The sequence below is a fragment of the Convolutriloba macropyga genome, chromosome 5, assembly GCF_964194025.1.
Source record: "Convolutriloba macropyga chromosome 5, txConMacr16.3, whole genome shotgun sequence".
Taxonomy (NCBI): Eukaryota; Metazoa; Xenacoelomorpha; order Acoela; family Convolutidae; genus Convolutriloba; species Convolutriloba macropyga.
Genome location: NC_134472.1, coordinates 62638488 through 62663136, shown reverse-complemented (window position 1 = coordinate 62663136; position 24649 = coordinate 62638488). Strand labels below are relative to the sequence as shown.

Below are 24649 nucleotides of genomic sequence, written 5' to 3'. Positions count from 1 at the left end.
AATCGTTGAGACTTTGTTACGAAAACCAAATTGAGTATTGGAAAGCAACCCAAAGTTTTCAAGATATTCTAAAGTTTGCTCACGAAGCAAACGCTCAAAAACTTTCGCAAGGGAGCTTTTAATTGATATTGGTCTGTGTTTCTCAGGCAAAGAGTTTTCTCCTTTTTAAACATTGGAAAACAACAGCCTTTTTAAGATCTCAAGGAATTTTTCCTTCAGCTAAAAATTGGTTAAAAAACAAGTTAGTTGGATCAGCTAAAAAGAAAAAGCCATCTTTAAGAGCCCATGATGGGATATCTGAAGGACCTGATGGTTTTTTGAGCTTAATTTTTTTGGAGTCAGTAAGACTTCTTTTGTGGTTACGAATCTAAAATCAGAACTGTTTTTAGATGTCCTGTGGCTGGTGGGAAAAAAGTTGCAAGCGCTTCTATGCGATCACCTAATTTAGAAATTTTTTAGTTGAGCACTTGGGCCATTTTGTAGTTATCAGTAATAACATCAAAACTTGAGGTAGAAGATATTTTGGGACAATTTAGTAGAGTTTCTTGAGTCTTTTTAATATTCCTTTTTTGTTTTTTCCGAATCTGCTGTTTTAAAGATGCTCTTTAAGAAATCATTGCTCTCTAGTTTAATCTTGGATTTTTCAGTCCTACTGTGCATTAAACTTCCCACATTTTATAATTTGCAATTAACAAAAGAAGAAATTAACCTTAGAAGGTACTTAAAATCATGACTGCGCTCAAGATTTCACCACATCTAGTATCAAACACATAGGCCAAGCAAGTCTTGTAGGTAGCATCAGAAAATAAAAAGGGATTTTACGCCACTCGAGACAAACCCAGCAGCCGTGATTCAAAATCCACCTCAAAAACGGACAAAGATGATAAGCACCAAACTTTAGAAAAAACATAGCAGAAAAGGTCTTGAAGTAAAAAGCTTGGCTCAACTTCGGCCAAAATGGCCTGCCACATGTGGAAGCATGCGGAAACGCTTTCAAAATCAGGTCACGCAACCTTTAGACAACGTCCAGTTGTATTTGGAGACAACACCATCCTTTAAAAATCATCACTCGTTTCGGTTTCAATTTCCAGACTCAGTTTTTTGGTGAGAAACTAACGAAATTTGCCCATTGAAATTGGCTCACGTTGACAAACTGGCAAAGTATAGTTGCAAGGGGAATTAGCTTTTAGTTGCAGGTGAACCAATGAAATCAAATTGTGCACCACAAGCGGCTCACGTTTTAAAGATGCTAAAAAAATAAACAGCCTGAAAAAGTAATGGTTGACGATGTAAAATTATTTCTTGGAGTATTTCCAGAATTGTCTACAAAACGCTGAATTTAATCGAATAGCATATTCAGCGAAAAAGTACGCTTTTGTTGAGATGAACATTAGATAATCTAAAAAATAGTCTTGGTTACCTTACAGGAAGATGAACTAAAGTAGTCAGACAGTGACCAAGTAGATTAATTTCTAGACAAACAACTCAGCCATAAATCGAGCAACTCAACTTGCACCAGACACTCAACTTGCAAAAGTGACCAAAAAAGATTTGACAAGACTTGTCTCCTTAAGCGCAGAAACAATTGTCAGATGAGGTAAATAGTAGTGTTGCTGAGGTAAGCGTGTTAAGACCTGTTCTATCTTTGATTTTTAATTATTTTGATCTGCCCGAAGTATCAAAAGTTTTTTGGCTGCGCTGAAGACACGAAATTGCTCTGCCAGAAACGTTTGGGCTTAAAGAGTGCTCAAAATAATCTTAACTCGCTACGGTTGTCGGATTATTGTAACTATTTGTCTTTTCTTTCAACTAAGCGCTGAAATGTTCCTATTAGTGGAATTTGGTCGGCTAATGTTTCATGCTAATGACGAGATACATTGCGTAATTTTAGGGATCTGGCAATTGAGTTATCAAATCATTTACGTGGAGTCATCATATACAAACAGTGATAAAAAACTCAAAGTTAATTCGGTTTCCAAAAACAGTGTTCCGTTCGAACTGCCTATCGGAGTTAAATTTATTGAAGGCAAGTTTTTTTTGAAGGCAAATATTTTGTCCTATCTTTCATGTCCATATCTGGCCTGGTTTCTTGGAATTTCTCATCTACGAAGATTAGAACACGCCGTGTCCATGGCCTGCAATGGTACTGTGGCTACAATGACTACTTCTCGCTGCCAAACTTCGACTTATCAATTGTGACGTACGCGTTTTTACTGCAATCGTAAACAATCGAAATTGCATATTTTGATAGGTCTTTCAAGTTTCACTCAAGGGTCTTGCGAAATATTGATTGTGAACAACTGGCGCACGCACGAGCTACGCTAAGATACACAGAAATAATTTTCTTAGAGTTGAACGTATTACAAACTTCGCTGCAGACGCGGATATTTTTCTTGTTTTGAAATGACTTGTGTGGTTCCCGAAATGGGCTCCTATCGTCCGATTTGCTCAGTTGGGTTTGTTTTGTACGCAACCAAATGTGCGTTATTCGTTAATTATTTGTTCGGCTGAAAGTTGAATTTGATTGTTGATAAAATTGCGGAAAGACGCAAATGTGTTGAAGCCACTTATGTCATTCGAAGCTGATGAAACGATATGCATTGTACACTTGTTTTCAATGAGTTTACTTGACATTCTTTTGGAGAGGTTGGCAGACTAATCGAAGATTGGGTTGATGAAGCTTTTCTGTAGTTTTTGGGTTGTCTAAGTCCAATAATGTTACAATAAAAGTCACCAAAATAGATTTACCAAGACTTGTCTCCTTAAGCTCACAAACAGTTGTCAGATGAGGTAACTAGTAGTGCTGCTGAGGTAAGCGTGTTCAGACCTATTCTCGCTTTGATTTTGAAATGTCTCGAACTACCCGAAGTATCAAAAGCTTTTTTTCTACGCTGAAGACACGAAATTGCTCTGTCAAGACATATTTTGCATAGTGAGTGCTCAAAGTAATCTTTACTCGCTACGGTTTTTGGATTATTGTAACTATTTGTTTTTTCTTTCAACTAAGGGCGGATATTTTCATATTAGTGGAATGTCGTTGGATAATGTTTCATGCTGATAACGAGATACATTCGTTATTTTAGGGATCTGGCAACTGAGTTATCAAATCATGGACGTGGAGTCTTCATGTACAAACAAATATAAAAACTCGTAGGGTATTCAGTTTCAAAAACAGTGTTCCGATCAAACTGACTATCAGAGATAAATTCATTGAAGGCAAATTTGTCGAAGGCAAATATTTTGTCCTATCTTTTATGTGCATATCTTGTCTCTTCTTGGAATTTCTGATCTACGAAGACTAGAACACCGCAGTTTCCATGCCCTGTAATGGTACTGTGGCTACAATGACTACTTCTCGCTGCCGAACTTCAACTTATCAAGCGTGACATATGCGTTTTTGCGTTTTTACTGCAATCGTAAACAATCGAAATTGCATTTTTTGACAGGTCTTTCAAGTTTCACTCAAGGTTCTTGAACTTGCGAAATATTGATTATGAACAACTGGCGCTCGCACGAGCTACGCTAAGATACACAGAAATAATTTTCTTAGAGTTGAACGTATTACAAACTTCGCTGCAGACGCGGATATTTTTCTTGTTTTGAAATGACTTGTGTGGTTCCCGAAATGGGCTCCTATCGTCCGATTTGCTCAGTTGGGTTTGTTTTGTACGCAACCAAATGTGCGTTATTCGTTAATCATTTGTTCGGCTGAAAGTTGAATTTGATTGTTGATAAAATTGCGGAAAGACGAAAATGTGTTGAAGCCACTTATGTCATTCGAAGCTGATGAAACGATATGCATTGTACACTTGTTTTCAAATAGTTTACTTGACATTCTTTTGGAGAGGTTGGCAGACTAATCGAAGATTGGGTTGATGAAGCTTTTCTGTAGTTTTTGGGTTGTCTAAGTCCAATAATGTTACAATAAAAGTCACCAAAATAGATTTACCAAGACTTGTCTCCTTAAGCTCACAAACAGTTCTCAGATGAGGTAACTAGTAGTGCTGCTGAGGTAAGCGTGTTCAGACCTATTTTCGCTTTGATATTGAAATGTCTTGAACTACCCGAATTATCAAAAGCTTTCTTTCTACGCTGAAGACACGAAATTGCTCTGTCAAGACCTATTTTGCATAATGAGTGTTCAAAGTAATCTTTACTCGCTACGGTTTTTGGATTATTGTAACTATTTGTCTTTTCTTTCAACTAAGGGCGGATATTTTCATATAAGTGGAATGTCGTTGGATAATGTTTCATGCTGATAACGAGATACATTCGTTATTTTAGGGATCTGGCAATTGAGTTATCAAATCATGGACGTGGAGTCTTCATGTACAAACAAAAATAAAAACTCGTAGGTTATTCAGTTTCAAAAACAGTGTTTCGATCAAAATGACTATCAGAGATAAATTCATTGACGGCAAATTTGTCGAAGGCAAATATTTTGTCGTATCTTTTATGTGCATATCTGGCCTCTTTTCTTGGAATTTCTGATCTACGAAGACTAGAACACCGCAGTTTCCATGGCCTGCAATGGTACTGTGGCTACAATGACCACTTCTCGCTGCCAAACTTCAACTTATCAAGCGTGACATATGCGTTTTTGCGTTTTTACTGCAATCGTAAACAATCGAAATTGCATTTTTTGACAGGTCTTTCAAGTTTCACTCAAGGGTCTTGAACTTGCGAAATATTGATTATGAACAACTGGAGCTCGCACGAGCTACGCAAAGATACACAGAAATAACTTTCTTGGAGTTGAACGTTTTACAACCTTCGCTGCAGACGGTGATATTTTTCATGTTTTGAATTGAATTGGGTGGTTCACGAAATGGGCTATCGTCCGATTTGCTCAGTTCGGTTTGTTTTGTACGCAACTATGTCCGTTATTCGTTAATTATTTGTTCGGCTGAAAGTTGAATTTGATCGTTGATGAAAATTGCGGAAAGGTGCAAATGTGTTAGAGCCCCTTGTGTCATTCGAAGCTGATGAAACGATATGCATTGTAAACTTGTTTTCAAATGGTTTACTTGACATTTTTTTGAAGAGGATGACAGATGACTCGAAGATTGGGTTGATAAAGCTTTTCTGTAATTTTTTGGTTGTCTGAGTCCAATATTGTTACAATAAAAGTCTTAAAAAAAGATTTACCAAGACTTGTCTCCTTAAGCTCACAAACAGTTCTCAGATGAGGTAACTAGTAGTGCTGCTGAGGTAAGCGTGTTCAGACCTATTTTCGCTTTGATATTGAAATGTCTCGAACTACCCGAATTATCAAAAGCTTTCTTTCTACGCTGAAGACACGAAATTGCTCTGTCAAGACCTATTTTGCATAATGAGTGTTCAAAGTAATCTTTTCTCGCTACGGTTTTTGGATTATTGTAACTATTTGTCTTTTCTTTCAACTAAGGGCGGTTATTTTCATATTAGTGGAATGTCGTTGGATAATGTTTCATGCTGATAACGAGATACATTCGTTATTTTAGGGATCTGGCAATTGAGTTATCAAATCATGGACGTGGAGTCTTCATGTACAAACAAAAATAAAAACTCGGAGGTTATTCAGTTTCAAAAACAGTGTTCCGATCAAAATGACTATCAGAGATAAATTCATTGACGGCAAATTTGTCGAAGGCAAATATTTTGTCCTATCTTTTATGTGCATATCTGGCCTCTTTTCTTGGAATTTCTGATCTACGAAGACTAGAACACCGCAGTTTCCATGGCCTGCAATGGTACTGTGGCTACAATGACTACTTTTCGCTGCCAAACTTCAACTTATCAAGCGTGACATATGCGTTTTTGCGTTTTTACTGCAATCGTAAACGATCGAAATTGCATTTTTTGACAGGTCTTTCAAGTTTCACTCAAGGGTCTTGAACTTGCGAAATATTGATTATGAACAACTGGAGCTCGCACGAGCTACGCAAAGATACACAGAAATAACTTTCTTGGAGTTGAACGTTTTACAACCTTCGCTGCAGACGGTGATATTTTTCATGTTTTGAATTGAATTGGGTGGTTCACGAAATGGGCTATCGTCCGATTTGCTCAGTTCGGTTTGTTTTGTACGCAACTATGTCCGTTATTCGTTAATTATTTGTTCGGCTGAAAGTTGAATTTGATCGTTGATGAAAATTGCGGAAAGGTGCAAATGTGTTAGAGCCCCTTGTGTCATTCGAAGCTGATGAAACGATATGCATTGTAAACTTGTTTTCAAATGGTTTACTTGACATTTTTTTGAAGAGGATGACAGATGACTCGAAGATTGGGTTGATAAAGCTTTTCTGTAATTTTTTGGTTGTCTGAGTCCAATAATGTTACAATAAAAGTCTTAAAAAAAGATTTACCAAGACTTGTCTCCTTAAGCTCACAAACAGTTCTCAGATGAGGTAACTAGTAGTGCTGCTGAGGTAAGCGTGTTCAGACCTATTTTCGCTTTGATATTGAAATGTCTCGAACTACCCGAATTATCAAAAGCTTTCTTTCTACGCTGAAGACACGAAATTGCTCTGTCAAGACCTATTTTGCATAATGAGTGTTCAAAGTAATCTTTTCTCGCTACGGTTTTTGGATTATTGTAACTATTTGTCTTTTCTTTCAACTAAGGGCGGTTATTTTCATATTAGTGGAATGTCGTTGGATAATGTTTCATGCTGATAACGAGATACATTCGTTATTTTAGGGATCTGGCAATTGAGTTATCAAATCATGGACGTGGAGTCTTCATGTACAAACAAAAATAAAAACTCGGAGGTTATTCAGTTTCAAAAACAGTGTTCCGATCAAAATGACTATCAGAGATAAATTCATTGACGGCAAATTTGTCGAAGGCAAATATTTTGTCCTATCTTTTATGTGCATATCTGGCCTCTTTTCTTGGAATTTCTGATCTACGAAGACTAGAACACCGCAGTTTCCATGGCCTGCAATGGTACTGTGGCTACAATGACTACTTTTCGCTGCCAAACTTCAACTTATCAAGCGTGACATATGCGTTTTTGCGTTTTTACTGCAATCGTAAACGATCGAAATTGCATTTTTTGACAGGTCTTTCAAGTTTCACTCAAGGGTCTTGAACTTGCGAAATATTGATTATGAACAACTGGAGCTCGCACGAGCTACGCAAAGATACACAGAAATAACTTTCTTGGAGTTGAACGTTTTACAACCTTCGCTGCAGACGGTGATATTTTTCATGTTTTGAAATGAATTGGGTGGTTCACGAAATGGGCTATCGTCCGATTTGCTCAGTTCGGTTTGTTTTGTACGCAACTATGTCCGTTATTCGTTAATTATTTGTTCGGCTGAAAGTTGAATTTGATCGTTGATGAAAATTGCGGAAAGGTGCAAATGTGTTAGAGCCACTTGTGTCATTCGAAGCTGATGAAAAGATATGCATTGTAAACTTGTTTTCAAATGGTTTTCTTGACATTTTTTTTGAAGAGGATGACAGATGACTCGAAGATTGGGTTGATAAAGCTTTTCTGTAATTTTTTGGTTGTCTGAGTCCAATAATGTTACAATAAAAGTCCTAAAAAAGATTTACCAAGACATGTCTCCTTAAGCTCACGAACAGTTCTCAGATGAGGTAACTAGTAGTGCTGCTGAGGTAAGCGTGTTCAGACCTATTTTCGCTTTGATATTGAAATGTCTCGAACTACCCGAATTATCAAAATCTTTCTTTCTACGCTGAAGACACGAAATTGGTCTGTCAGAACCTCTTTTGCATAATGAGTGCTCAAAATAATCTTTATTCGCTACGGTTTTTGGATTATTTTAACTATTTGTCTTTTCTTTCAACTAAGGGCGGTTATTTTCATATTAGTGGAATGTCGTTGGATAATGTTTCATGCTGATAACGAGATACATTCGTTATTTTAGGGATCTGGCAATTGAGTTATCAAATCATGGACGTGGAGTCTTCATGTACAAACAAAAATAAAAGCTCGTAGGTTATTCAGTTTCAAAAACAGTGTTCCGTTCAAACTGCCTATCAGAGATAAATTCATTGGAGGCAATTTTGTTGAAGACAATTATTTTGTCCTATCTTTTACATGCATATCTGGCCTGGTTTCTTAGACTTTCTGATCTACGAAGATTAGAACAACGCCGTGTCCATAGCCTGCAATGGTACTGTGGCCACAATGACTACTTCTCGCTGCCAAACTTCAACTTATCAAGTGTGACATACGCGTTTTGACTGCAATCGTAAACAATCGAAATTGCATATTTTGACAGGTCTTTCAATTTTGACTCAAGGGACTTGAACTTGCGGAATATTGATTGTGAACAACTGGCGCTCGCATGAGCTACGCAAAGATACACAGAAATATCTTAGAGTTGAACGTATTACAAACGTCGCTGAAGACGCGGATATTTTTCATGATAGCATCAAACTTTTCCAAGATTGTCACAAATCCAAATTGGAACACACAATCTGCCAATGGCCATGAGAAACGATAAATCTGAATAACTTGTCTTGCTCTTAGTATCTTTGATGTAAATATTGTTTTTGTTTCGCCTGGTTTTCTGTTGATTTGTCGCTTTTATTTTCTATTTAAACATAATTAGTGTCATTTTTATCTTTCTACCATTTTCCCAACATTTTTTAGACACTCGAAAGGTAACTAAAGTCTTATACTACTTCTACAACTTTAAAAGATGTTGTATTGTTTGCATAGCAAGAACTCATCTTACTGGCTATTCTTTTAAAATTTTGTTGAAATGACTTCTATGTTTCCCGAAATGGGCTCTTATTGTCCGATTTGCTCAGTTTAGTTAGTTTTGTACGCAATTAAATGTCCGTTATCCGTTAAATATTTGTTCGCTTGAAAGTTGAATTTGATCGTCGAGGAAAATTGCAGAAAGATGCGAATGGGTTGGAGCCATTTATGTCATTCGAAGCTGATGAAACGATATGCATTGTACACTTATTTTCAAATCGTTTATTTGACATCCTTTTGAAGAGGATGACAGACGATTCGAAGATCGGGTTGATAAAGGTTTTCTTTAATTATTTGGTTGTCTGCGTCCAATAATGTTAGTTAAAAAGGATACCTCCTCTTAGTTATTTCAAAAACTTTTCCGTACTATTGTTAAATTTACCTTTTTGTCTTTTTTATAGGTTCCGACAAAATACCAATGTAAAAATTAGGTTTGTTTTGCACTTGTTTGTGCGCTTAAGGAGACAAGTCTTGGCACATCTTTTTTGGTGGAAGTTGTGTGGCTCGATTGACGGGTGAGTTGTTTGTGTCTACAAATTTATCTATTTGGCCACTGTCTGAGTACGTTTGTTCGTCTTCCTTCAAGATAACGATGATTATGTTTACGTGAACTAATGTTCACCTCAGCAAAAACATAATTTTTTTCGCTGAATATACTATTCAAATGAATTCCGTGCTTGTTAGACAATTCTAAGAATGATCCGAGAAATTATCTTCCATCGTTTGCCCATACCTTATCTGGTTGTTTTCTAGCATGCTCTTGAAAGCGTTAGCTGCTTGTGCTGCTTATTTCGTTTTCATTGGTTCCCTTGCACCTAATAGATACTTCACCTTGCGATTACGCTGTCAGTTTGTCAAAGGGAGCCAAATTTAATGACATTTTCATTAGTTTCTCTCAGTTAAACTTCAGTTAAACAGAGTCTGGAAATTTTAATTGAAGCGGGTAATATTTTGTAAAGGATTTTAGTTGTCTCCAAATAGGACTGGACTTCGCCTTAATGTTGCGTGATCTGATTTTGAAAATATTTCCGCATGCTTCCACATCTGACTGGGCATTTTGAAAAAAGCTAAGCCAAACTTCGTTGTCTGTTTTTGGGTTGCATTTTGAACCACTACTGCTGTGTTGTTCTCGAGTGCCTTAAAATCCTTTTTCACTTTCTGATGCTGCCTGCAAGATGCTGCCAGGCTATGTGTTTGATACTAAATGTAGTGAAATCTTGAGCGCAGTCAGGATTTTTGGTATTATCTAATGTTAATTTCTTCTTTTGGCTATTGCAAATTGTACCAAAAGTTGGAACTTTAACGCCCAGTGTTTCTTTTTAAAATGAGGTACAGCTTTTTCTTCTATAGAGATTAAGTCAGATTGCATGATAAAGTCAAATATAGATTGAAGTCTTTTAATTTTGTTTTTGTTCATAAATCCAAGTGCAGTCCTTTTTGACTCAAATCTGAGTTTTTCATTCTCATTTCGGGTTCAATCTGACTTTATCTCTGACTGGTTCTGATGTTTCTGCTTTGGTTGTCTTCATTTTTTAGTTAACACTTCAATCGGTTGCTCATTTTTCTCTAATTTTTCCAGGTTGCTCGACTTGTTTCTTTGAAATGAGATAACTGAGCAGCTTTTTGTTGATATATTGGGTTGTCAAATAACTCACTTTTTGCGGATATCTTACACTTCGTTGGAGATCACTTCATTGTATACATAACCGAGAAACGTTGAACGAATTGCTCCCGTAGGACAGGTGACGTGTTGGCTATGGTTTAAGCTAGCTGAAGCAGACGGGGGCTAATCTCAAAAAGTGAGGGCGATTAAAAAGGGTGAGGTAAAACTGGGTGAGGGTAGAGGAGAGTAGTCCAAGATCGCCCTATAAATCATGAAACTCATCAAGCTCTCTTCAGCAGCTTTGCTGATCCGACACTGGAAGCTTATTGTTAGCTCCTGAAATACAAGGAGCTGCTCAGATACTTGATGCAATTGGGTTTTACCAGTTTATTCCGAAGAGGGAAAGAAGTTGAATCGCTCTCGCAAGCAAAAGAATGTTTGCGAAAGTCCTAGCTCAAAAAATTGAAACCCCTTTTTCTTTACGCTCTCAATATATACTACTGATTTGTTAAACTTTGTATCAAATTGTGAATTTACTTCTAAACACTTATTGCGAACTTTTATCCCAGGAGCTTGAACGGCTATGATTTTAGTAGGTTGTGTGTATTTAAGCGGACGGCATAGCTATGGCTGCAGTGAGTGCCTCTAAGCGGAGTGAGCTACAGGTTATTGTGTTCGTGGCCATAATGTTACACAAGTTCCCTGCCAGCTTCGGCCTAGTGTCCTTTCTGCTGAGTGAGAAGACAGAGAGACAGCGCATCAGAAGACACTTGATGGCATTCAGTCTGGCTGCTCCTGTGGGGGCTCTAGTCACATACCTCTTCATGGCCATTATCACCACTGTTAGTATTGTCTATTGTCCATGTGCTTGTCTGTCCTTTTCCAAACTTGTGAGTTGTTGCTATAACTTTAACTGTTGCAGTAAATTGGTCATTCTCGAATTGAGCTAACCAATTGCATTTTGGTGAAAAGTAAAAATAAAATTTGATATTAACTGTAGTTGTTAACCGGCAAGTTATCAAATGGTGGGCTAATGAGACGATATAGTTTTCCAGACAAAAACAATAATTACATTAACACAATTATTAAACTCGTTAACTTTTGGAAGGACATCTTTAAAAACTGTCAAATTTGATCAATATGGGATCATTTTCATTAGAAAAAAAAACAATTGTTTTGTAACTGTAATTTTGTTAAATCGAGTCTTCTAAATGCACTCAAAATCGTTTGGAAGAACAAATACATGTTTGAATTCAATCCCATATGCTCCAGGTTTGGACAGTTAGTAAAAATTATTGTGTTTAAGTTAGCCAATTGTCTAGTTGTCCAAGTGGAAGTCAATTAGCCTTCGAATATCGAATAAATACATTTTTGGCGTGTAGCTGTTGTAAATAATGCTTTTTTTGCTCTAGCTACTGGTAAGCATGCTGTAATTTATATCAAATAATTAGGTTCCCTCTCAAACTTGTAAGGAGTAAAATGTCATTGTGTGCCACTTGTCAACTAACGTCAATCTGGACCCGGTTGAGGCCATGTCATGTCACTGCACCCCTTTCAAATGTTCTTCCGAAGAAGTTTTCACTGTTTTCAATTGACCTTCTCTATCCTCACACAAACCCAATGTCTTAAGTGTCTGTAAATGAGCTATCACAGACACCTTCAAGGAGAATAAAAAGAATATTTTGGCTCATACAGCTGCTACTTCAATTCGATAGATTTCATCAAGAGAGTTGAAAATATTTCAAAGAGAAACAAAAATGAAAATCTGCGTGATTTGCTTGCATAGAGATCTTTTTAATTGCTTAAAAAGAAATATTTTCCTCATGTTTGATTGCTCTCAGACGAAGTTTGTAGCAGTTATAGTCCTGTGGTCTTTTTTATGCCATTTTTCGCATGACCGATTTTTCGCCTGACCCATTCATTTGGCTTTTCGTCCTCAAAAACGGGATAAACAGATACCGCTCTGAGGGCATTAAATTCCCTTTGAACCTTACGCTTAACCAATGTCTAAGAATGCGATTCACCTAAACTGTATTCAGGAGACAATTTTATGGTGTGAAGGGCGGTCACACCACCTCCCCCCTACCCCTCAACACACCCCCAGTCCACCCTCCACCACCTGTCGGTTTGCACTCTCCTCTCGTCCAGTCCTGGCAACCCTGCCCTCCTCCATCTGTAGACCTCCACCCCCTCCGCTCACCCCTCCCCCAATGCTAGCATCTCTAAGCGCCGGGGTACTACCAAAACCAACCGCTCGCCAGCTGTTAGATCAATTCGCACGGCGTTAGTTTTTCAATTCGGTTATGTTTAATAGCCGCGTCAGCAATTCCAGGTGACTATTATTGCGCTCCTATTTTTTTTACAATTCAAAGAGTTGGAGTTGTAGTGGGGCGCTGTTTTTTTAAGATGTGTTCACACATTTTTCAATGACTTTGATCTTTCAAAACGGGATAAACAGATAAAGCCCAGCGGGCATTAAATTTCACTAGAGGCCCAAAGTGAGCTTCAGTAGTCCTTCAAGTTCTTAGAGTGGTGTATCTGCTGGGATGGCCTTAATTTAATGTTAAGAGGTTATTTTTAGGAGTTTTTGGGCTCAAAATGGTGCAATTTTTCTTTCGTTTTTTTTTATTTTTTTGAGCTTTTATTTGACTGGTCTTAGGTTGAAGTTTTTAAATGTTGACGAAGGCATTTTATGAGGCAAAATTTTCTGTTATGACCATCTAAGGAGCTATATGTTTTGGTACTACAAACACAAACACGCAAATTGATACTAATTTTTGCAATTTTTTGTGAAAACTTTTGTGAAGTTTTTTTTAGTTTTTCCAGCTTCACGGGCCAGGGATGGCTTCTTTGATTGCGCTGCTGATCTAAACGGATCTTGTCCTTAATGTTATAGCTGAGCCCAATTGGTGGCAATATACTAGGAGCTCCGAATAAAAGTGCACCAAAATTTGAATCATTTTGAAAGTTTGAATCGTTGTTGTGGCGTACTATCTATGTTAATCGCGTGAACACATAAGGCGGCATGTTTTAGAGGCATCACTGAACAGTACTATCAAAGAGCCCGTTTAAGGGGTTGCTTAATTGGGGTTATTGACCGAAAAAATGTTCTTAAAGGTCATTGACCGATTAGTGTTTCTGAAAGGTCATTGACTGAAAAATGTTACAAAAGGTCATTGACCGAAAACTTTAAGAAGTTTTTCTAATAAAAACTTACTGCTTGGCTGTTAGTGTCAATGCTTTTGTTTTCAACAATTTAACTTTTTGAGTTATAGAGTTTTTTTTGCCTCAGTAGTCAGGTAACCTCATCCAGGGTTTGATACTATGTAATTAAATAATTGTTAGATAACAATTGAATGGTTTTCAACATTTTATTAGAACTTTTGCTTTTTGAAATTTGATATTTTTTCTACAAATTATTGCCTCTCGATCTGAGCCAATGAAGTTTTTAAGGCTTAGAATTGGAGTACTGAATAGTCTCTAGAGGCATAGAATTGATTCTGAAGATATTAGTATCACGATGTTCAGCAACATTTCATTAAAATCTGCAATTGATTTCTTTTTGGTCATTTTCGAGTTAATCTTCAAGGGCCAATGAACTTTTTTCAGGTCTTACAGATATTATACTGGACCAATTTTAGCGATAAAGATTGGTTTTGAACCATTGATCATAGTTTTGTTTAGCTTGTTTGATTGTTTTAGTTTTTTGTTTATTTGATGATTTTATTTGTGTTTTGGCTGGCATTGTTCAATTGATCTGCTGGTCAGATAGAGTACTTTTAAGTTTTTCATTCAATTCTTTGAATGACAGTCCGAATCTAACCCAAAAAGTCTAGTGGTCTATTGAATAGGTGGTGGTCGATCTGTCAATCTTTTTTCTTTAGTTGTTTCAATTCATGTTGGGACACAAGCTTCTATCGTGGCTATTTTCCGGCAATCTGCCGGCTATGTTTTCAGTTTACGGTCTTTATGCAAAATGTTAGCATGACCTATTTGTTTTTTGGATGGCTTCTTTGATTGCGCTACTGATCTAAACAGATCTTGTCCTGAACGTTATAGCTGAGCCCAATTGGCGGCAATGTACTATTAAGAGCTCGGAAGAAAAGTGCACCAAAATTTGTATCATTTTAAAAGTTTGAATCGTTGTTGTGGCGTACTATCTATATATTAATCGCGTGAACACAAGGCGGCAGGTTTATTGTCTCTGCAAATTGTTAGCTTGACCTGATTGTTTTTTGGATGGCTTCTTTGATTGCGCTGCTGATCTATACGGATCTTGTCCTTAATGTTATAGCTGAGCCCAATTGGTGGCAATATACTAAGAGCTCCGAATAAAAGTGCACCAAAATTTGAATCATTTTGAAAGTTTGAATCGTTGATGTGGCGTACTATCTATATGTTAATCGCGTGATCACATAAGGCGGCATGTTTTAGAGGCATCACTGAACAGTACTATCAAAGAGCCCGTTTAAAGGGTTGCTTAATTGGGGTTATTGACCGAAAAAATGTGCTTTAAGGTCATTGACCGATTAGTGTTTCTGAAAGGTCATTGACTGAAAAATGTTACAAAAGGTCATTGACCGAAAAGTGTTGCCAAAAGGTCATTGACCCAAGATGTTGCTCAGAGGTCGTGTCACTGACCGAAAAATTCTTTGCGAAAACTCTGTTGCCGAAATTTCTTCGTTGAAAAAAGACAATCGGTGGTTCAGTAAAACAAAACAATGGTCGAAAAATCATTGGCCGATTAGTTGTTAAGAAAAAGGTCTCTGATCAAGAACTTTTTCAGAAATTGGTCTGTGACCGAAAAGCTTTTGATACTCTAAAGGCAAATGATCGAATTTGTGTCGAGACAAAGAGTGTTTAGACCGAAAAAAACTCATTCATTGTAATTCATTGTCAAAAAATTGTTGATGATGAAAAAGATTGTATTGAAAATATGTGAAGGAAAAGTCACTCGCCGAAAACGTCAAGTATTAAAAGGTGGATGCTGGAAATCTGTTTTGTCGAAGTTTGACTGTACGAAAGTTTTAATACAAAAGAATTCAGCGAACAAAATTTGTATGAAGTCTAAATGATGCAAAAGGTGCGGATGCAAAAACCCAAAGTAGGTGCACAAAAAATCATATATGAGGACTTGTAAATCATATAGCTCAGTAGAGGACTTTTTCTTGTTAAGGGCTGTTACTATTTGTTTATTGCATACAAAATATGATAGGTTTATAATTTTCTTTCTTTAATGTTTTCGAGGAAAATTTTGTTGGTGGCATTAGCCAGCCCTTCAACTCAGTTTTGTGTTTGTTAATTTCTGGTTGATCCATGATCTGTTTTCTTTTCATTTTTTAACTGTTGTATCTCTCCCTCTCTTCAGTTTATGTCTCTATCTTTCTTTTTTTTTCTGTTGTGCGATCTTCTCTTTTTTCTGCTCCTCAAGGGTTTTCTCTAACTGTGATGTTTCTTTTTGCGCTCAAATTTCTGCTTTTGCACGCAAAGTTTTGCGCACGCTCACTATCTCGCTGTTCTTTTAATTTCTCTCTTGTAATTTCGGCTTCTTTTTTACTTTCCCATTTTCCTTCATTCTACCGCTTTTGTTTTTTCCGTTCTTTCTCTCGCTCACTTTCCTTTTCCTCATTTCTCTTTCTCTCTCTCTCTCTCTCTCTCTCTCTCTCTCTCCTCTCGGTTTACTAACTTGTTTTCTTTTTATATATCTGTTTTTGATGAAATTTTTTGTTTCCTCTTGTTTTTCCTACGGTGGGTTCCTCATGTTCTTAAGGTTTTTGTTGCTTTGTATTCGTTCTGTTCTTTCCTCTCATCAATTTCGATTTTCCTTCTCTTTATCTCGTTAAATCCTTTTTTCGCTTTTCGCTCGGGTTGGCTTTCTCCCAGACTCTTGTATTTTTTTCTGTTTTCCTTCTCTGCTTTCAACCTTCTTTTGTTCTATGTCTTGTTTTTTTTTATTTTTAGATCTTTTTGCTCTCCGACTCATTATATACTTCTGCTGCTATCGACCTCTCTCTTTCTCACCCTCTTCATACCTTATTCTATCTGTTTTGATTTTGTAATGCTCTGTGAGAACGTCTATTACTCTTAACTCGCATTTTTTTTTACATATTTGGCTCTCTAGATTTCGAAGAGAATAATAAGATTTCAATGAGAATATCAATTGTTAAAGTTTCAAGATAAGATGCATTCAGATTGCTTTTACGGACCTGCAAGTTAAGATCTAACAACACAATTTGAAGCCGTTTAAATTATTGTCCCACCGCGCTAGGTCTACAATCAACACTTACCCAATCTGTCTCAAACACTCTAATAGAATCGATACCCCGCTTGTCGCTTGAGAGCAGTTCCTCTGACGTCAATCGTTCATATATTTAGCAATTATTGTAGTTGTGTGTCTTTCCAATCTTTTTAACTCACCCTTGTTCGTTTAGTTTTCCTATTTTACTCGCTAATATGCCTAATATGCTTTCTGTACCCAATACAATCTCGCGTACTTTGTTGGTAAAGGGTCGTACGTTGTTTTTTTTTGGTTGGTTTGTCATTGTTTCGCTCAACGTTCGCCCATGTGAACTCTTTCTAAGGGCGGTTATTGTCAATTTTTATTTTGTTTTTATCATCCGTTTTTCCTAAAACATTAAATTTGGGAAAGAGAAAATTTTTTAGCAGCATTCATGTCGGTTATGAGCTTTGCTGACTGCCCTAGTTGATGTTGCTGCAACGATCAGCCTTGTCAGGTCATGAGATCGTTCAGCTTTTCAATTGTAATTCAGGAATTATCCTACTATGTTTTTTTATTTCGCTTTCACGACTTTCACGTTGGATTGGTGACTTACCTCACTCACTGTTTCCACTTAATGGATTTTAAATTCTTCCAGGCATTGAATAATGCAATGTAGTGAATACAGTCAGGCTAGAAAGAACAGTCAGATACGGGATAAACCGATAAAGCCCGGTCATTAAGTCAAAGTGCATAAGGTTATCAAAGTTCATTAAAGCGATTGCTAGCTGCTATTGATATTATTAAGCTTAATAGCCCTCAGTCTAGGAGCTGCATTTCATTTTTTAAGTATCATTTTAGAATGTAACTGAATTGCACATCGAGTCAGAACACTTTTTTGTTACAATTTTTTTTCTTTTTTCGTTTCTCTGAATGACTGCTATGGAAAAATATTGGCTAATGAACGCCATATTAAACAACAGTTATCATCTGTATTCTTATCCTTAGTATTTTTTTGTGGTTTAAATTTTAATTCTCTATTGCTTCAACCAACAGCTTTTATATAAAATTTGTAATGTTCTTGATATTCTTCTTTGTAACATCCAACCAGATTCCCTCTTTTAGCTTATTGTTAAGTTTCTTTAAATTGTTTAAATGTATATTGTAACATCCTGGAAATTGTTGAAAGGAATAATTGTATGTCCAATTATAATTTTTAGTATCTCCTTTCTTATATTGTATCTCTTCTGAGAAATATATTTTCGTTGGATTATGATTAGAATCTGTTATTTGGTTAAGAATTTTTCTTCAAATGGTCTTGTTGGTCTTCATTGCTTAAAATTGTTTCTATTTTAACCTGTATGTTTGATTTATTGAAACTTTTTGTGATACAATGTAGAGATTTGATTTAATCATCTAATTCATCTTATGTTGGTGTATCAGCTTTATCCACATGTATTTTAGTAGTGTTGTGTTTGTTAAGTGCGCGAAAAATTGTAAACTCTGGGTTAAACATTTAAGAATGATTCTGAGACCTTTTTGTGGGAGTTCTTTGAAAAATAATTAACTAGTTTTGTGATTTTTGTTCAATTTCAATATTTTTTGGTTCGAGATCTTCCATGTGTCTTGATCAATTTTAATTTACTATAGGTCTATGAATCCGTTTAGACCCATAATTTTAGGATATTGAGTTTTTTTTATGAAATGGTGATCTTTAGTGTTTCCGATGTTTTTAATGGTTAGAAAATGTTTATCTCAATGTTTATTTAAAATTGTAAAGAAATGTTCATTGGTGTGGTTTTTTTTAATTATAAATGGTCATTGAGTACTGGTAATATGCGAGTATACCGCGTTAGGTGCCGACTGAGGTGTGTAAAATTGTTTAAGTATTGTTAATAATTAGTAATGGTAATGTAGGAATTGAGGTTATCGGCCATAGGGCGCGTGTCGCCCTTGTTCTTAATCTACATTTAGCATAACTCTTTTCTTGCTTTCAAAATGGTTTTTAATTCAATTGAAAAAATAAGGTCAACTGAGTGTGGGTCACTCTAATTGCAGGTTATTTGAGAGCAGTTAAAAGAAGCAGCAATAAGTTCTACAGATTCCTAATCAAAGTATAATATCTCCTTAATTAATTAAAAAATCTGTTTCGGTCTGTGTCTGTTTTGTTTCATTTTTTTGGATGTGCGTGTTTTTTGCGGAAAGTTTCCGGCAATCTGGCAGCTATTTTTTCATTGTGTACGAATCAGAGATAGAGTTAGTTGTTTTCGTATTGCCAAATAGAACGACGCTTTCATTGTATGTTTTTTGTATCTATGTACAAGCATTTGCTGAGTTATCTGTGAGAGAAGATTGACACTGCGGCATCATGTCATTTCCACAACCCCTATACTTACACAGTTGAGATAATAACTTAAATTGATAAAAGTCATTTTGCTTCATCATTTTAACAACCAGAAGTCCTTACGCGAAGCAGAAAACAATCAAGAAATAGTTTCTATGCAAGAAAGCGATTAATTGTTTCAATTTGTTGACTTTAAACCTAATTCGCATTTTCAGCCGAGTGTGGATGGAGGTGCTGGTGGATCTGCCACAATCTTTTCCAACTTCTCTGGCAAAGCAATGCTCTTCTCAGCCGGCACTTTCCTGTACGTGGCCACCATCCACATCCTCCCCAACATCCAGCATTCCAGTCCAGGGGGACATCTATCCACTGGCCATGTATTACTACTCCTTGTTGGATCATTCTGCCCCACTCTGTTGAATATGTTCCACAGCCACGATCACCACAGCCATGAAACTCACCAGGCCCAGGCACATATAGCACCCCACCACACACACCCTGGGTAGCAGATGAGAGGAGGGAGGGAGGGGAGGAACAACCCAATTTACTACACCACAATGCACAACCTAATATTTCAATGTCTTTCAAATGGAGGAAAATTGGATTTATGGGAACATACTGTAGAATAATGAGTATATTGAGGTTATATTTGCAGATCAGCAACCATATGTTGATCTCTCTTGCTGAAAAGGTATCCTGTTGAGTAAAATGGAAGCTGTTCATATTGGTCAATTAACTTATAACAAGGAGGCTCGGTAATGTGCGTTCGCACATTAAGTTCCGACCCCGCTCATCTACATTTTTCACTTAATTGTCTACCAAATGAGGAAGAGATAAAAAAAATTAACATATCAACATATCGTTCAACAAACTACTAAAAGACTAAAACAATCTACTCTAGAGGGCCTATGAGACCTGTGGCTACCATAATATGACTACCAGAAAGGACAGCAATAAAAATCAAATTGTTACAAATATTAATTACGACCAAAACTCCTTGTCCATTTTTTGAAAACCACTAATAACCAAATCAAAGTGGCATCAGATAAAAATTATACTAAGAAGATTAACTGGTAGTTTTTGGAACAAAATATGGGACTTTTCCTCAATGCGACTTGGCAACAGTGGCAACAGTTTATTAAAACATTGCTTTTTTTAAAAAAAAAAGAATTAATTTCGAACTGATTAGAAACATTACGCATCAAATGAAATCATTGAGAGAGTCCTTTATACCTCAATAGAGAGCGACTGAGGCCTTTAATTATCCAGGATATGTCATACGACTACAAAAAGAACGACAAATACAGGCAAAAACGAAAAATTTGCACAAAAAATTATGCACGAAAATGATGTCCCCCCGATCAATTAATATTAAGCTGATCACTAAAAGCATTAAAAATCTTCGTTTGCACTTTTTGCAGGTGACAAAATTTGTTAGTCAAATGACGCCCATTATTGTGATACTGTGAAAAGAAAACAAAAACCTACAAAAAAGGGGGGCAAATTTGCAAAAATCACGAAATATGGTTTTATGAAAACTGGTTGTTCCAAGAAGAAAGACCATTTGAGGAAAATAATACCGTTATGGAGAGCAAATTATATTTCAAACGATAAATGATGTGAATTGTATATAGAGATCCTTAGCTACAACTTAACAGAAATAAAATTGGCAGATCTCAAAAAATCTATCTCTTTTTAAAAACAAATTTTTTCGAAATTCATAGCCAACAAAAGCTTTCGACTAAAAGAGTAGACAGTTTGTCTTGCAACTACTTGGAAAACTAATTGCAACTGTTTTTAATGAGACTAAATTATAATACTATAAAATAACATTAAATACAATCTGGACTAATAAGTTTCACAGACAACTTTACGGAACCAGTTTTGAAGCCAATAAATTTAACCGCGATTAACCATAAGATATTAACCGCGAGAATATAACATCTTCATTTGCGTCTCCTTTGATCATCATATTATCTTTTTGCAAGAAGACCGTCACAAAATGACAACAGAAAGAACCACAAAAACTGAAAAGTGTCTAAACTTCACACAATTCTTCTTAAACAAATTGTCTAAGCCCTGAAGACATCATTTAAAAAGTTTAAACAACAGGAAAATTGTTTTGTTTGATTCAACAAAACATTCAAAAGAGCTCCAAATAATGTGGTTAATTTACGAAATTGATACAACACTGTAAAATACGAAAAAAACGAAAACCAGATCAAAAAGGGATAAGTTGAAGAATACTTACTTTTTTTTTGAAATTAATATCTATCAAAAATCAAAACAGTCATTAGTTATTTACCAAAATCAGTTATTTAAGTTCACTTGTTTATCTAGATTTAGCCACTGAGACCTTTAATTACACAATATTTGGCATATGACAACAAAAATTAACAACAAATAAAGGGCGAAAATAAAAAACAATTTATTCAAGAGAACTGTGTCGCAGCCCTTCAGAACATATGTTATGAAAACAAAAGTAATATTCAGTTTCAAATGTTGTCAAGCTTTTTTCAGGTAGATTGTTAAATAATGTGACATTTCACAAAAAAAAAACAAAAACAACAGCAAAATTGGCCAATTATGCACAAAAATCAGAAAATTTTGTATGAAAACTCGTAGTTACAAAAGCAAGAAGACCATCTGTTAAAACAATTGGACACAAAATTAGTTTTTATTCTATAAAGAGCAAAGATTGACCTGTACTTACTGAGAATAAGCAAAATGTTGACGAAAGTAATATAAAAGATGACAAAATCTAAAAATCACAGCAATTTTCTTAAAACAAATGCATTCAATAATATAAGAGACATTAGGTAACAACCGAATGAATAGAAAAGGTTCACTTGCACCTCTTGAGGAAGAGATATAGATCTTTGAGTGGTTAATTTAAAAATCAGACTACCAAAGAATAACAATTGAAAGCAAAAGACAAGAAACCAGTTAAATTTTACAAAAACTCTTCCTCAAAGCCATAAAAATCATTTGGTTCTCTGAAAACAAACTGTAATATACGCAAATTGAAGCTGCCATTGAGGGAGCTGTGAATAAAAATGTCAGTAATTAACATTAAAAAAACAAAAGCAAAATATTTTGAAAAAAGGCAGCATCAAAATAAAAACCAAAAAATCTGATTCTAAGAGTTCATGATATTATCAAACCTCTCCCTGACTTTGTCACGCGCCCAGCAAGCCGACCAATTTTTCAAGTTATTTGCGAATTAGACCAATTGTTGGATGGAATTCTTCAAATATGGAAAAAAAAGATGCATTTTGTATAATTATCTAGTTAAATCGGCAAAAAACGGCAAAGTTTTAATTTCAGAAGACTTTCATACGGCGCCTAATTGGAACTAGCGCTCTTTTTGAGATTTGGGGTCTGTGTTAAGGTTTCTAGGTCACTAAGTCTGGCAAACTTTAACAAAGTGGACCAAAAAAGCATATTTTGTGCCATTTTTGATGAAAAAAGTTTGAATTTTGAAAATTTTATCAAAAATTTTAGCCGAAAACTTAAATCAAACAATTCAGCAACGCTATTCTATCTCTAACGGTAACAGAAGCACTTTGCCGTTAAAAATTTGAACTTATTTTGAATTATATTAGCGAAATTGTGCCAAATTTTAGCAAAAATTACTGAAAATGTGAACAAAAACAGTCGAATGCTCACAAAACTTTAAACCTCGATAACTCCCTGTAAAACACGAAAATCAAAAAAAATCTTTTTAATTCCCTATTCTACGCTGGACGGGCTTTTTAATGATACCACTCACAATTCTCTGCGATGAATATATCGGTCGGCCAAAATTCATCTGTCGGCCAAAATTTGTTTGAACAAAAAAAAACCCAGCTGAGTGTATAGTTCCTCCCTCCCCACTAAAGTGGGGGTCGGAACAATTAAATAAATCAAATGCAAATATTGAGAGGTGAAGTGTAACAGACAGATTTTCAAATGATAGGTCAGATCTCGGTTAGATTTTCTTTGCCAACCCCCCTCCCCGGCCACCTCAAGATGAGTGGGCTTAGAACATATAGCGCTCAAATGCGATTGCTAAATGATTGCCTCATTGGTATGTTGCTGACATATTCGGCTAAATAAATTAATTTGCCAAAATTTGAAACTATAGCGATGTGTCATAAAAATAGGTTAGAGATTCAATTTGAAGGCAAATAAGTTGCAGTTTTTAAGTCTGAACTGACTGTGACAGCAATATTAAACCTTTTCAGCGAGTGCTCGTGTGTTGATTGGTAGAAAAAATTATGTAAACTTGTTGATAGAAACCTAAAAATATATTTTAAGTAGGGTTGCTCCTATTGTACAGTTGAATTTTTTGTAGTATCGCGAAGCCGAAACATTTTTTTTAATGGTGAAATGCTTTCAGTTTTGTTAATTGAACTTAATTTTTTCTCAAGTGTTTCTTCCAAAAAAACTCCTTCTTTCCTTCCTTTGTTTGAATTTTTTATGAGACCCGTGAAAATATATCAAATTTTAACTACGAGTCACCTGGAGGAAATAACGGATCTTTTCTGCTAGCGCCCCCCAGCCTTATATAGCCGTTAAATTTGCACCCCCCAAAATCTAAGTTTTCGCGAATTGTGAGAGCGATATTGCATTTCATTGAAATAAGAGTGTCGTCTAGGTAGATTGAAGGCACTTTTAGAATAATTTCCTTAAGAACTTTTAAAAAATCAAGCCCTCATTGTAGCCGATAACACCAAAAATGATCTAATACAGAAATTATTATTGATGCTTACGCTATATGCAACAAATTTTGGTTGAATACGTAATACTTTCAAACCATAGCTGTGGTAGCTTTTATTAAATGCATATTGTTCATATATGTTCACGTATAAGACTACTTAGCTTTAGCAATATGTTTACACATTTATAAATGGGGGGTGCCTAACTAAGCGGGGGGGGGGGGGGGGCTAGTAGAAAAGATCCGAAATAATGTCATGAACGCTTTTTATTGCTCTCCAGTAAAATTTGGAGCCATTATTAATTGCTCAGAAAATAGCTGAGCGGAGCTATTATCGGACTTGGTTTCTTCGATTCAAAGCAATTGAATTAAATTGGGGCTTTTTCTTTTTGAATCTGTCTACAAATTGTCAGTCTTGGTTATTTTCTGAGACATATTTTAGTGGTGAAATTGGTCTAGCCGAAAATTAAGTTGAACGAAAAAGCCAGTGATTTTCGGGTGTGAAGCCAGGTGGTTTTGCAAATGCGTCTATTTGAAACTTTCGCCTGTTTTGAAGCAAACGGCTGCGGCCTTTTTTGATACACTAGTACGAAAGATATTTGTTTGCGTAAGAAATTTGCTTTGTAATTTAGTTTTCTGCTGAAGTAAGCTGAAATTGCTCGAAAAATAAATCTTAAAATTCAATATGGAAGCTATTGCTTAATACAGTCCAAATTTGTTCAGCATCAGTTGCGTTTCATGCGAAGTAAACAGTGTCACAGTTCATATAACCTCTGTGGAGTGTTGTCCATTATACTGTGGGTTGTCGGACAGACGTACATGAAACTGATACAGAATAGCGATGAGGAACCATCTTTTTATCGTTCTCTATTCGCATTCAAATCCTGACCACAACTATGCAAGTAACCTCTTCATCGCCTCTTCTGTCGATCCCAGTTTGAAACAAAAACTCCAAATAATGGCAACTCTTGTCCTTAAAGGTTTTTGTACTTGCCAAAAAGTGCTTTACTTTTGATGTCCGAACGTTATCAACCAGCTTTCATCCAAAACTTGTTTAAATCGC

At 35.9% G+C, this 24649-nt stretch overlaps 1 protein-coding gene across 1 annotated transcript in view; it reads left to right on the top strand.

Moving 5' to 3' along the window:
- Positions 1-19648, top strand: part of LOC142339532 (zinc transporter ZIP9-like) — a 55479-nt gene extending 35831 nt beyond the window's left edge. Inside the window, exons 6-7 of the mRNA XM_075389637.1 lie at positions 10939-11168; positions 19103-19648. Of these exons, the coding sequence (XP_075245752.1) occupies positions 10939-11168; positions 19103-19393 (521 nt within the window). The 3' untranslated portion in view covers positions 19394-19648. The remainder of the gene's footprint in view (positions 1-10938; positions 11169-19102) is intronic.
- The last annotated feature ends 5001 nt before the right edge of the window (positions 19649-24649 follow it).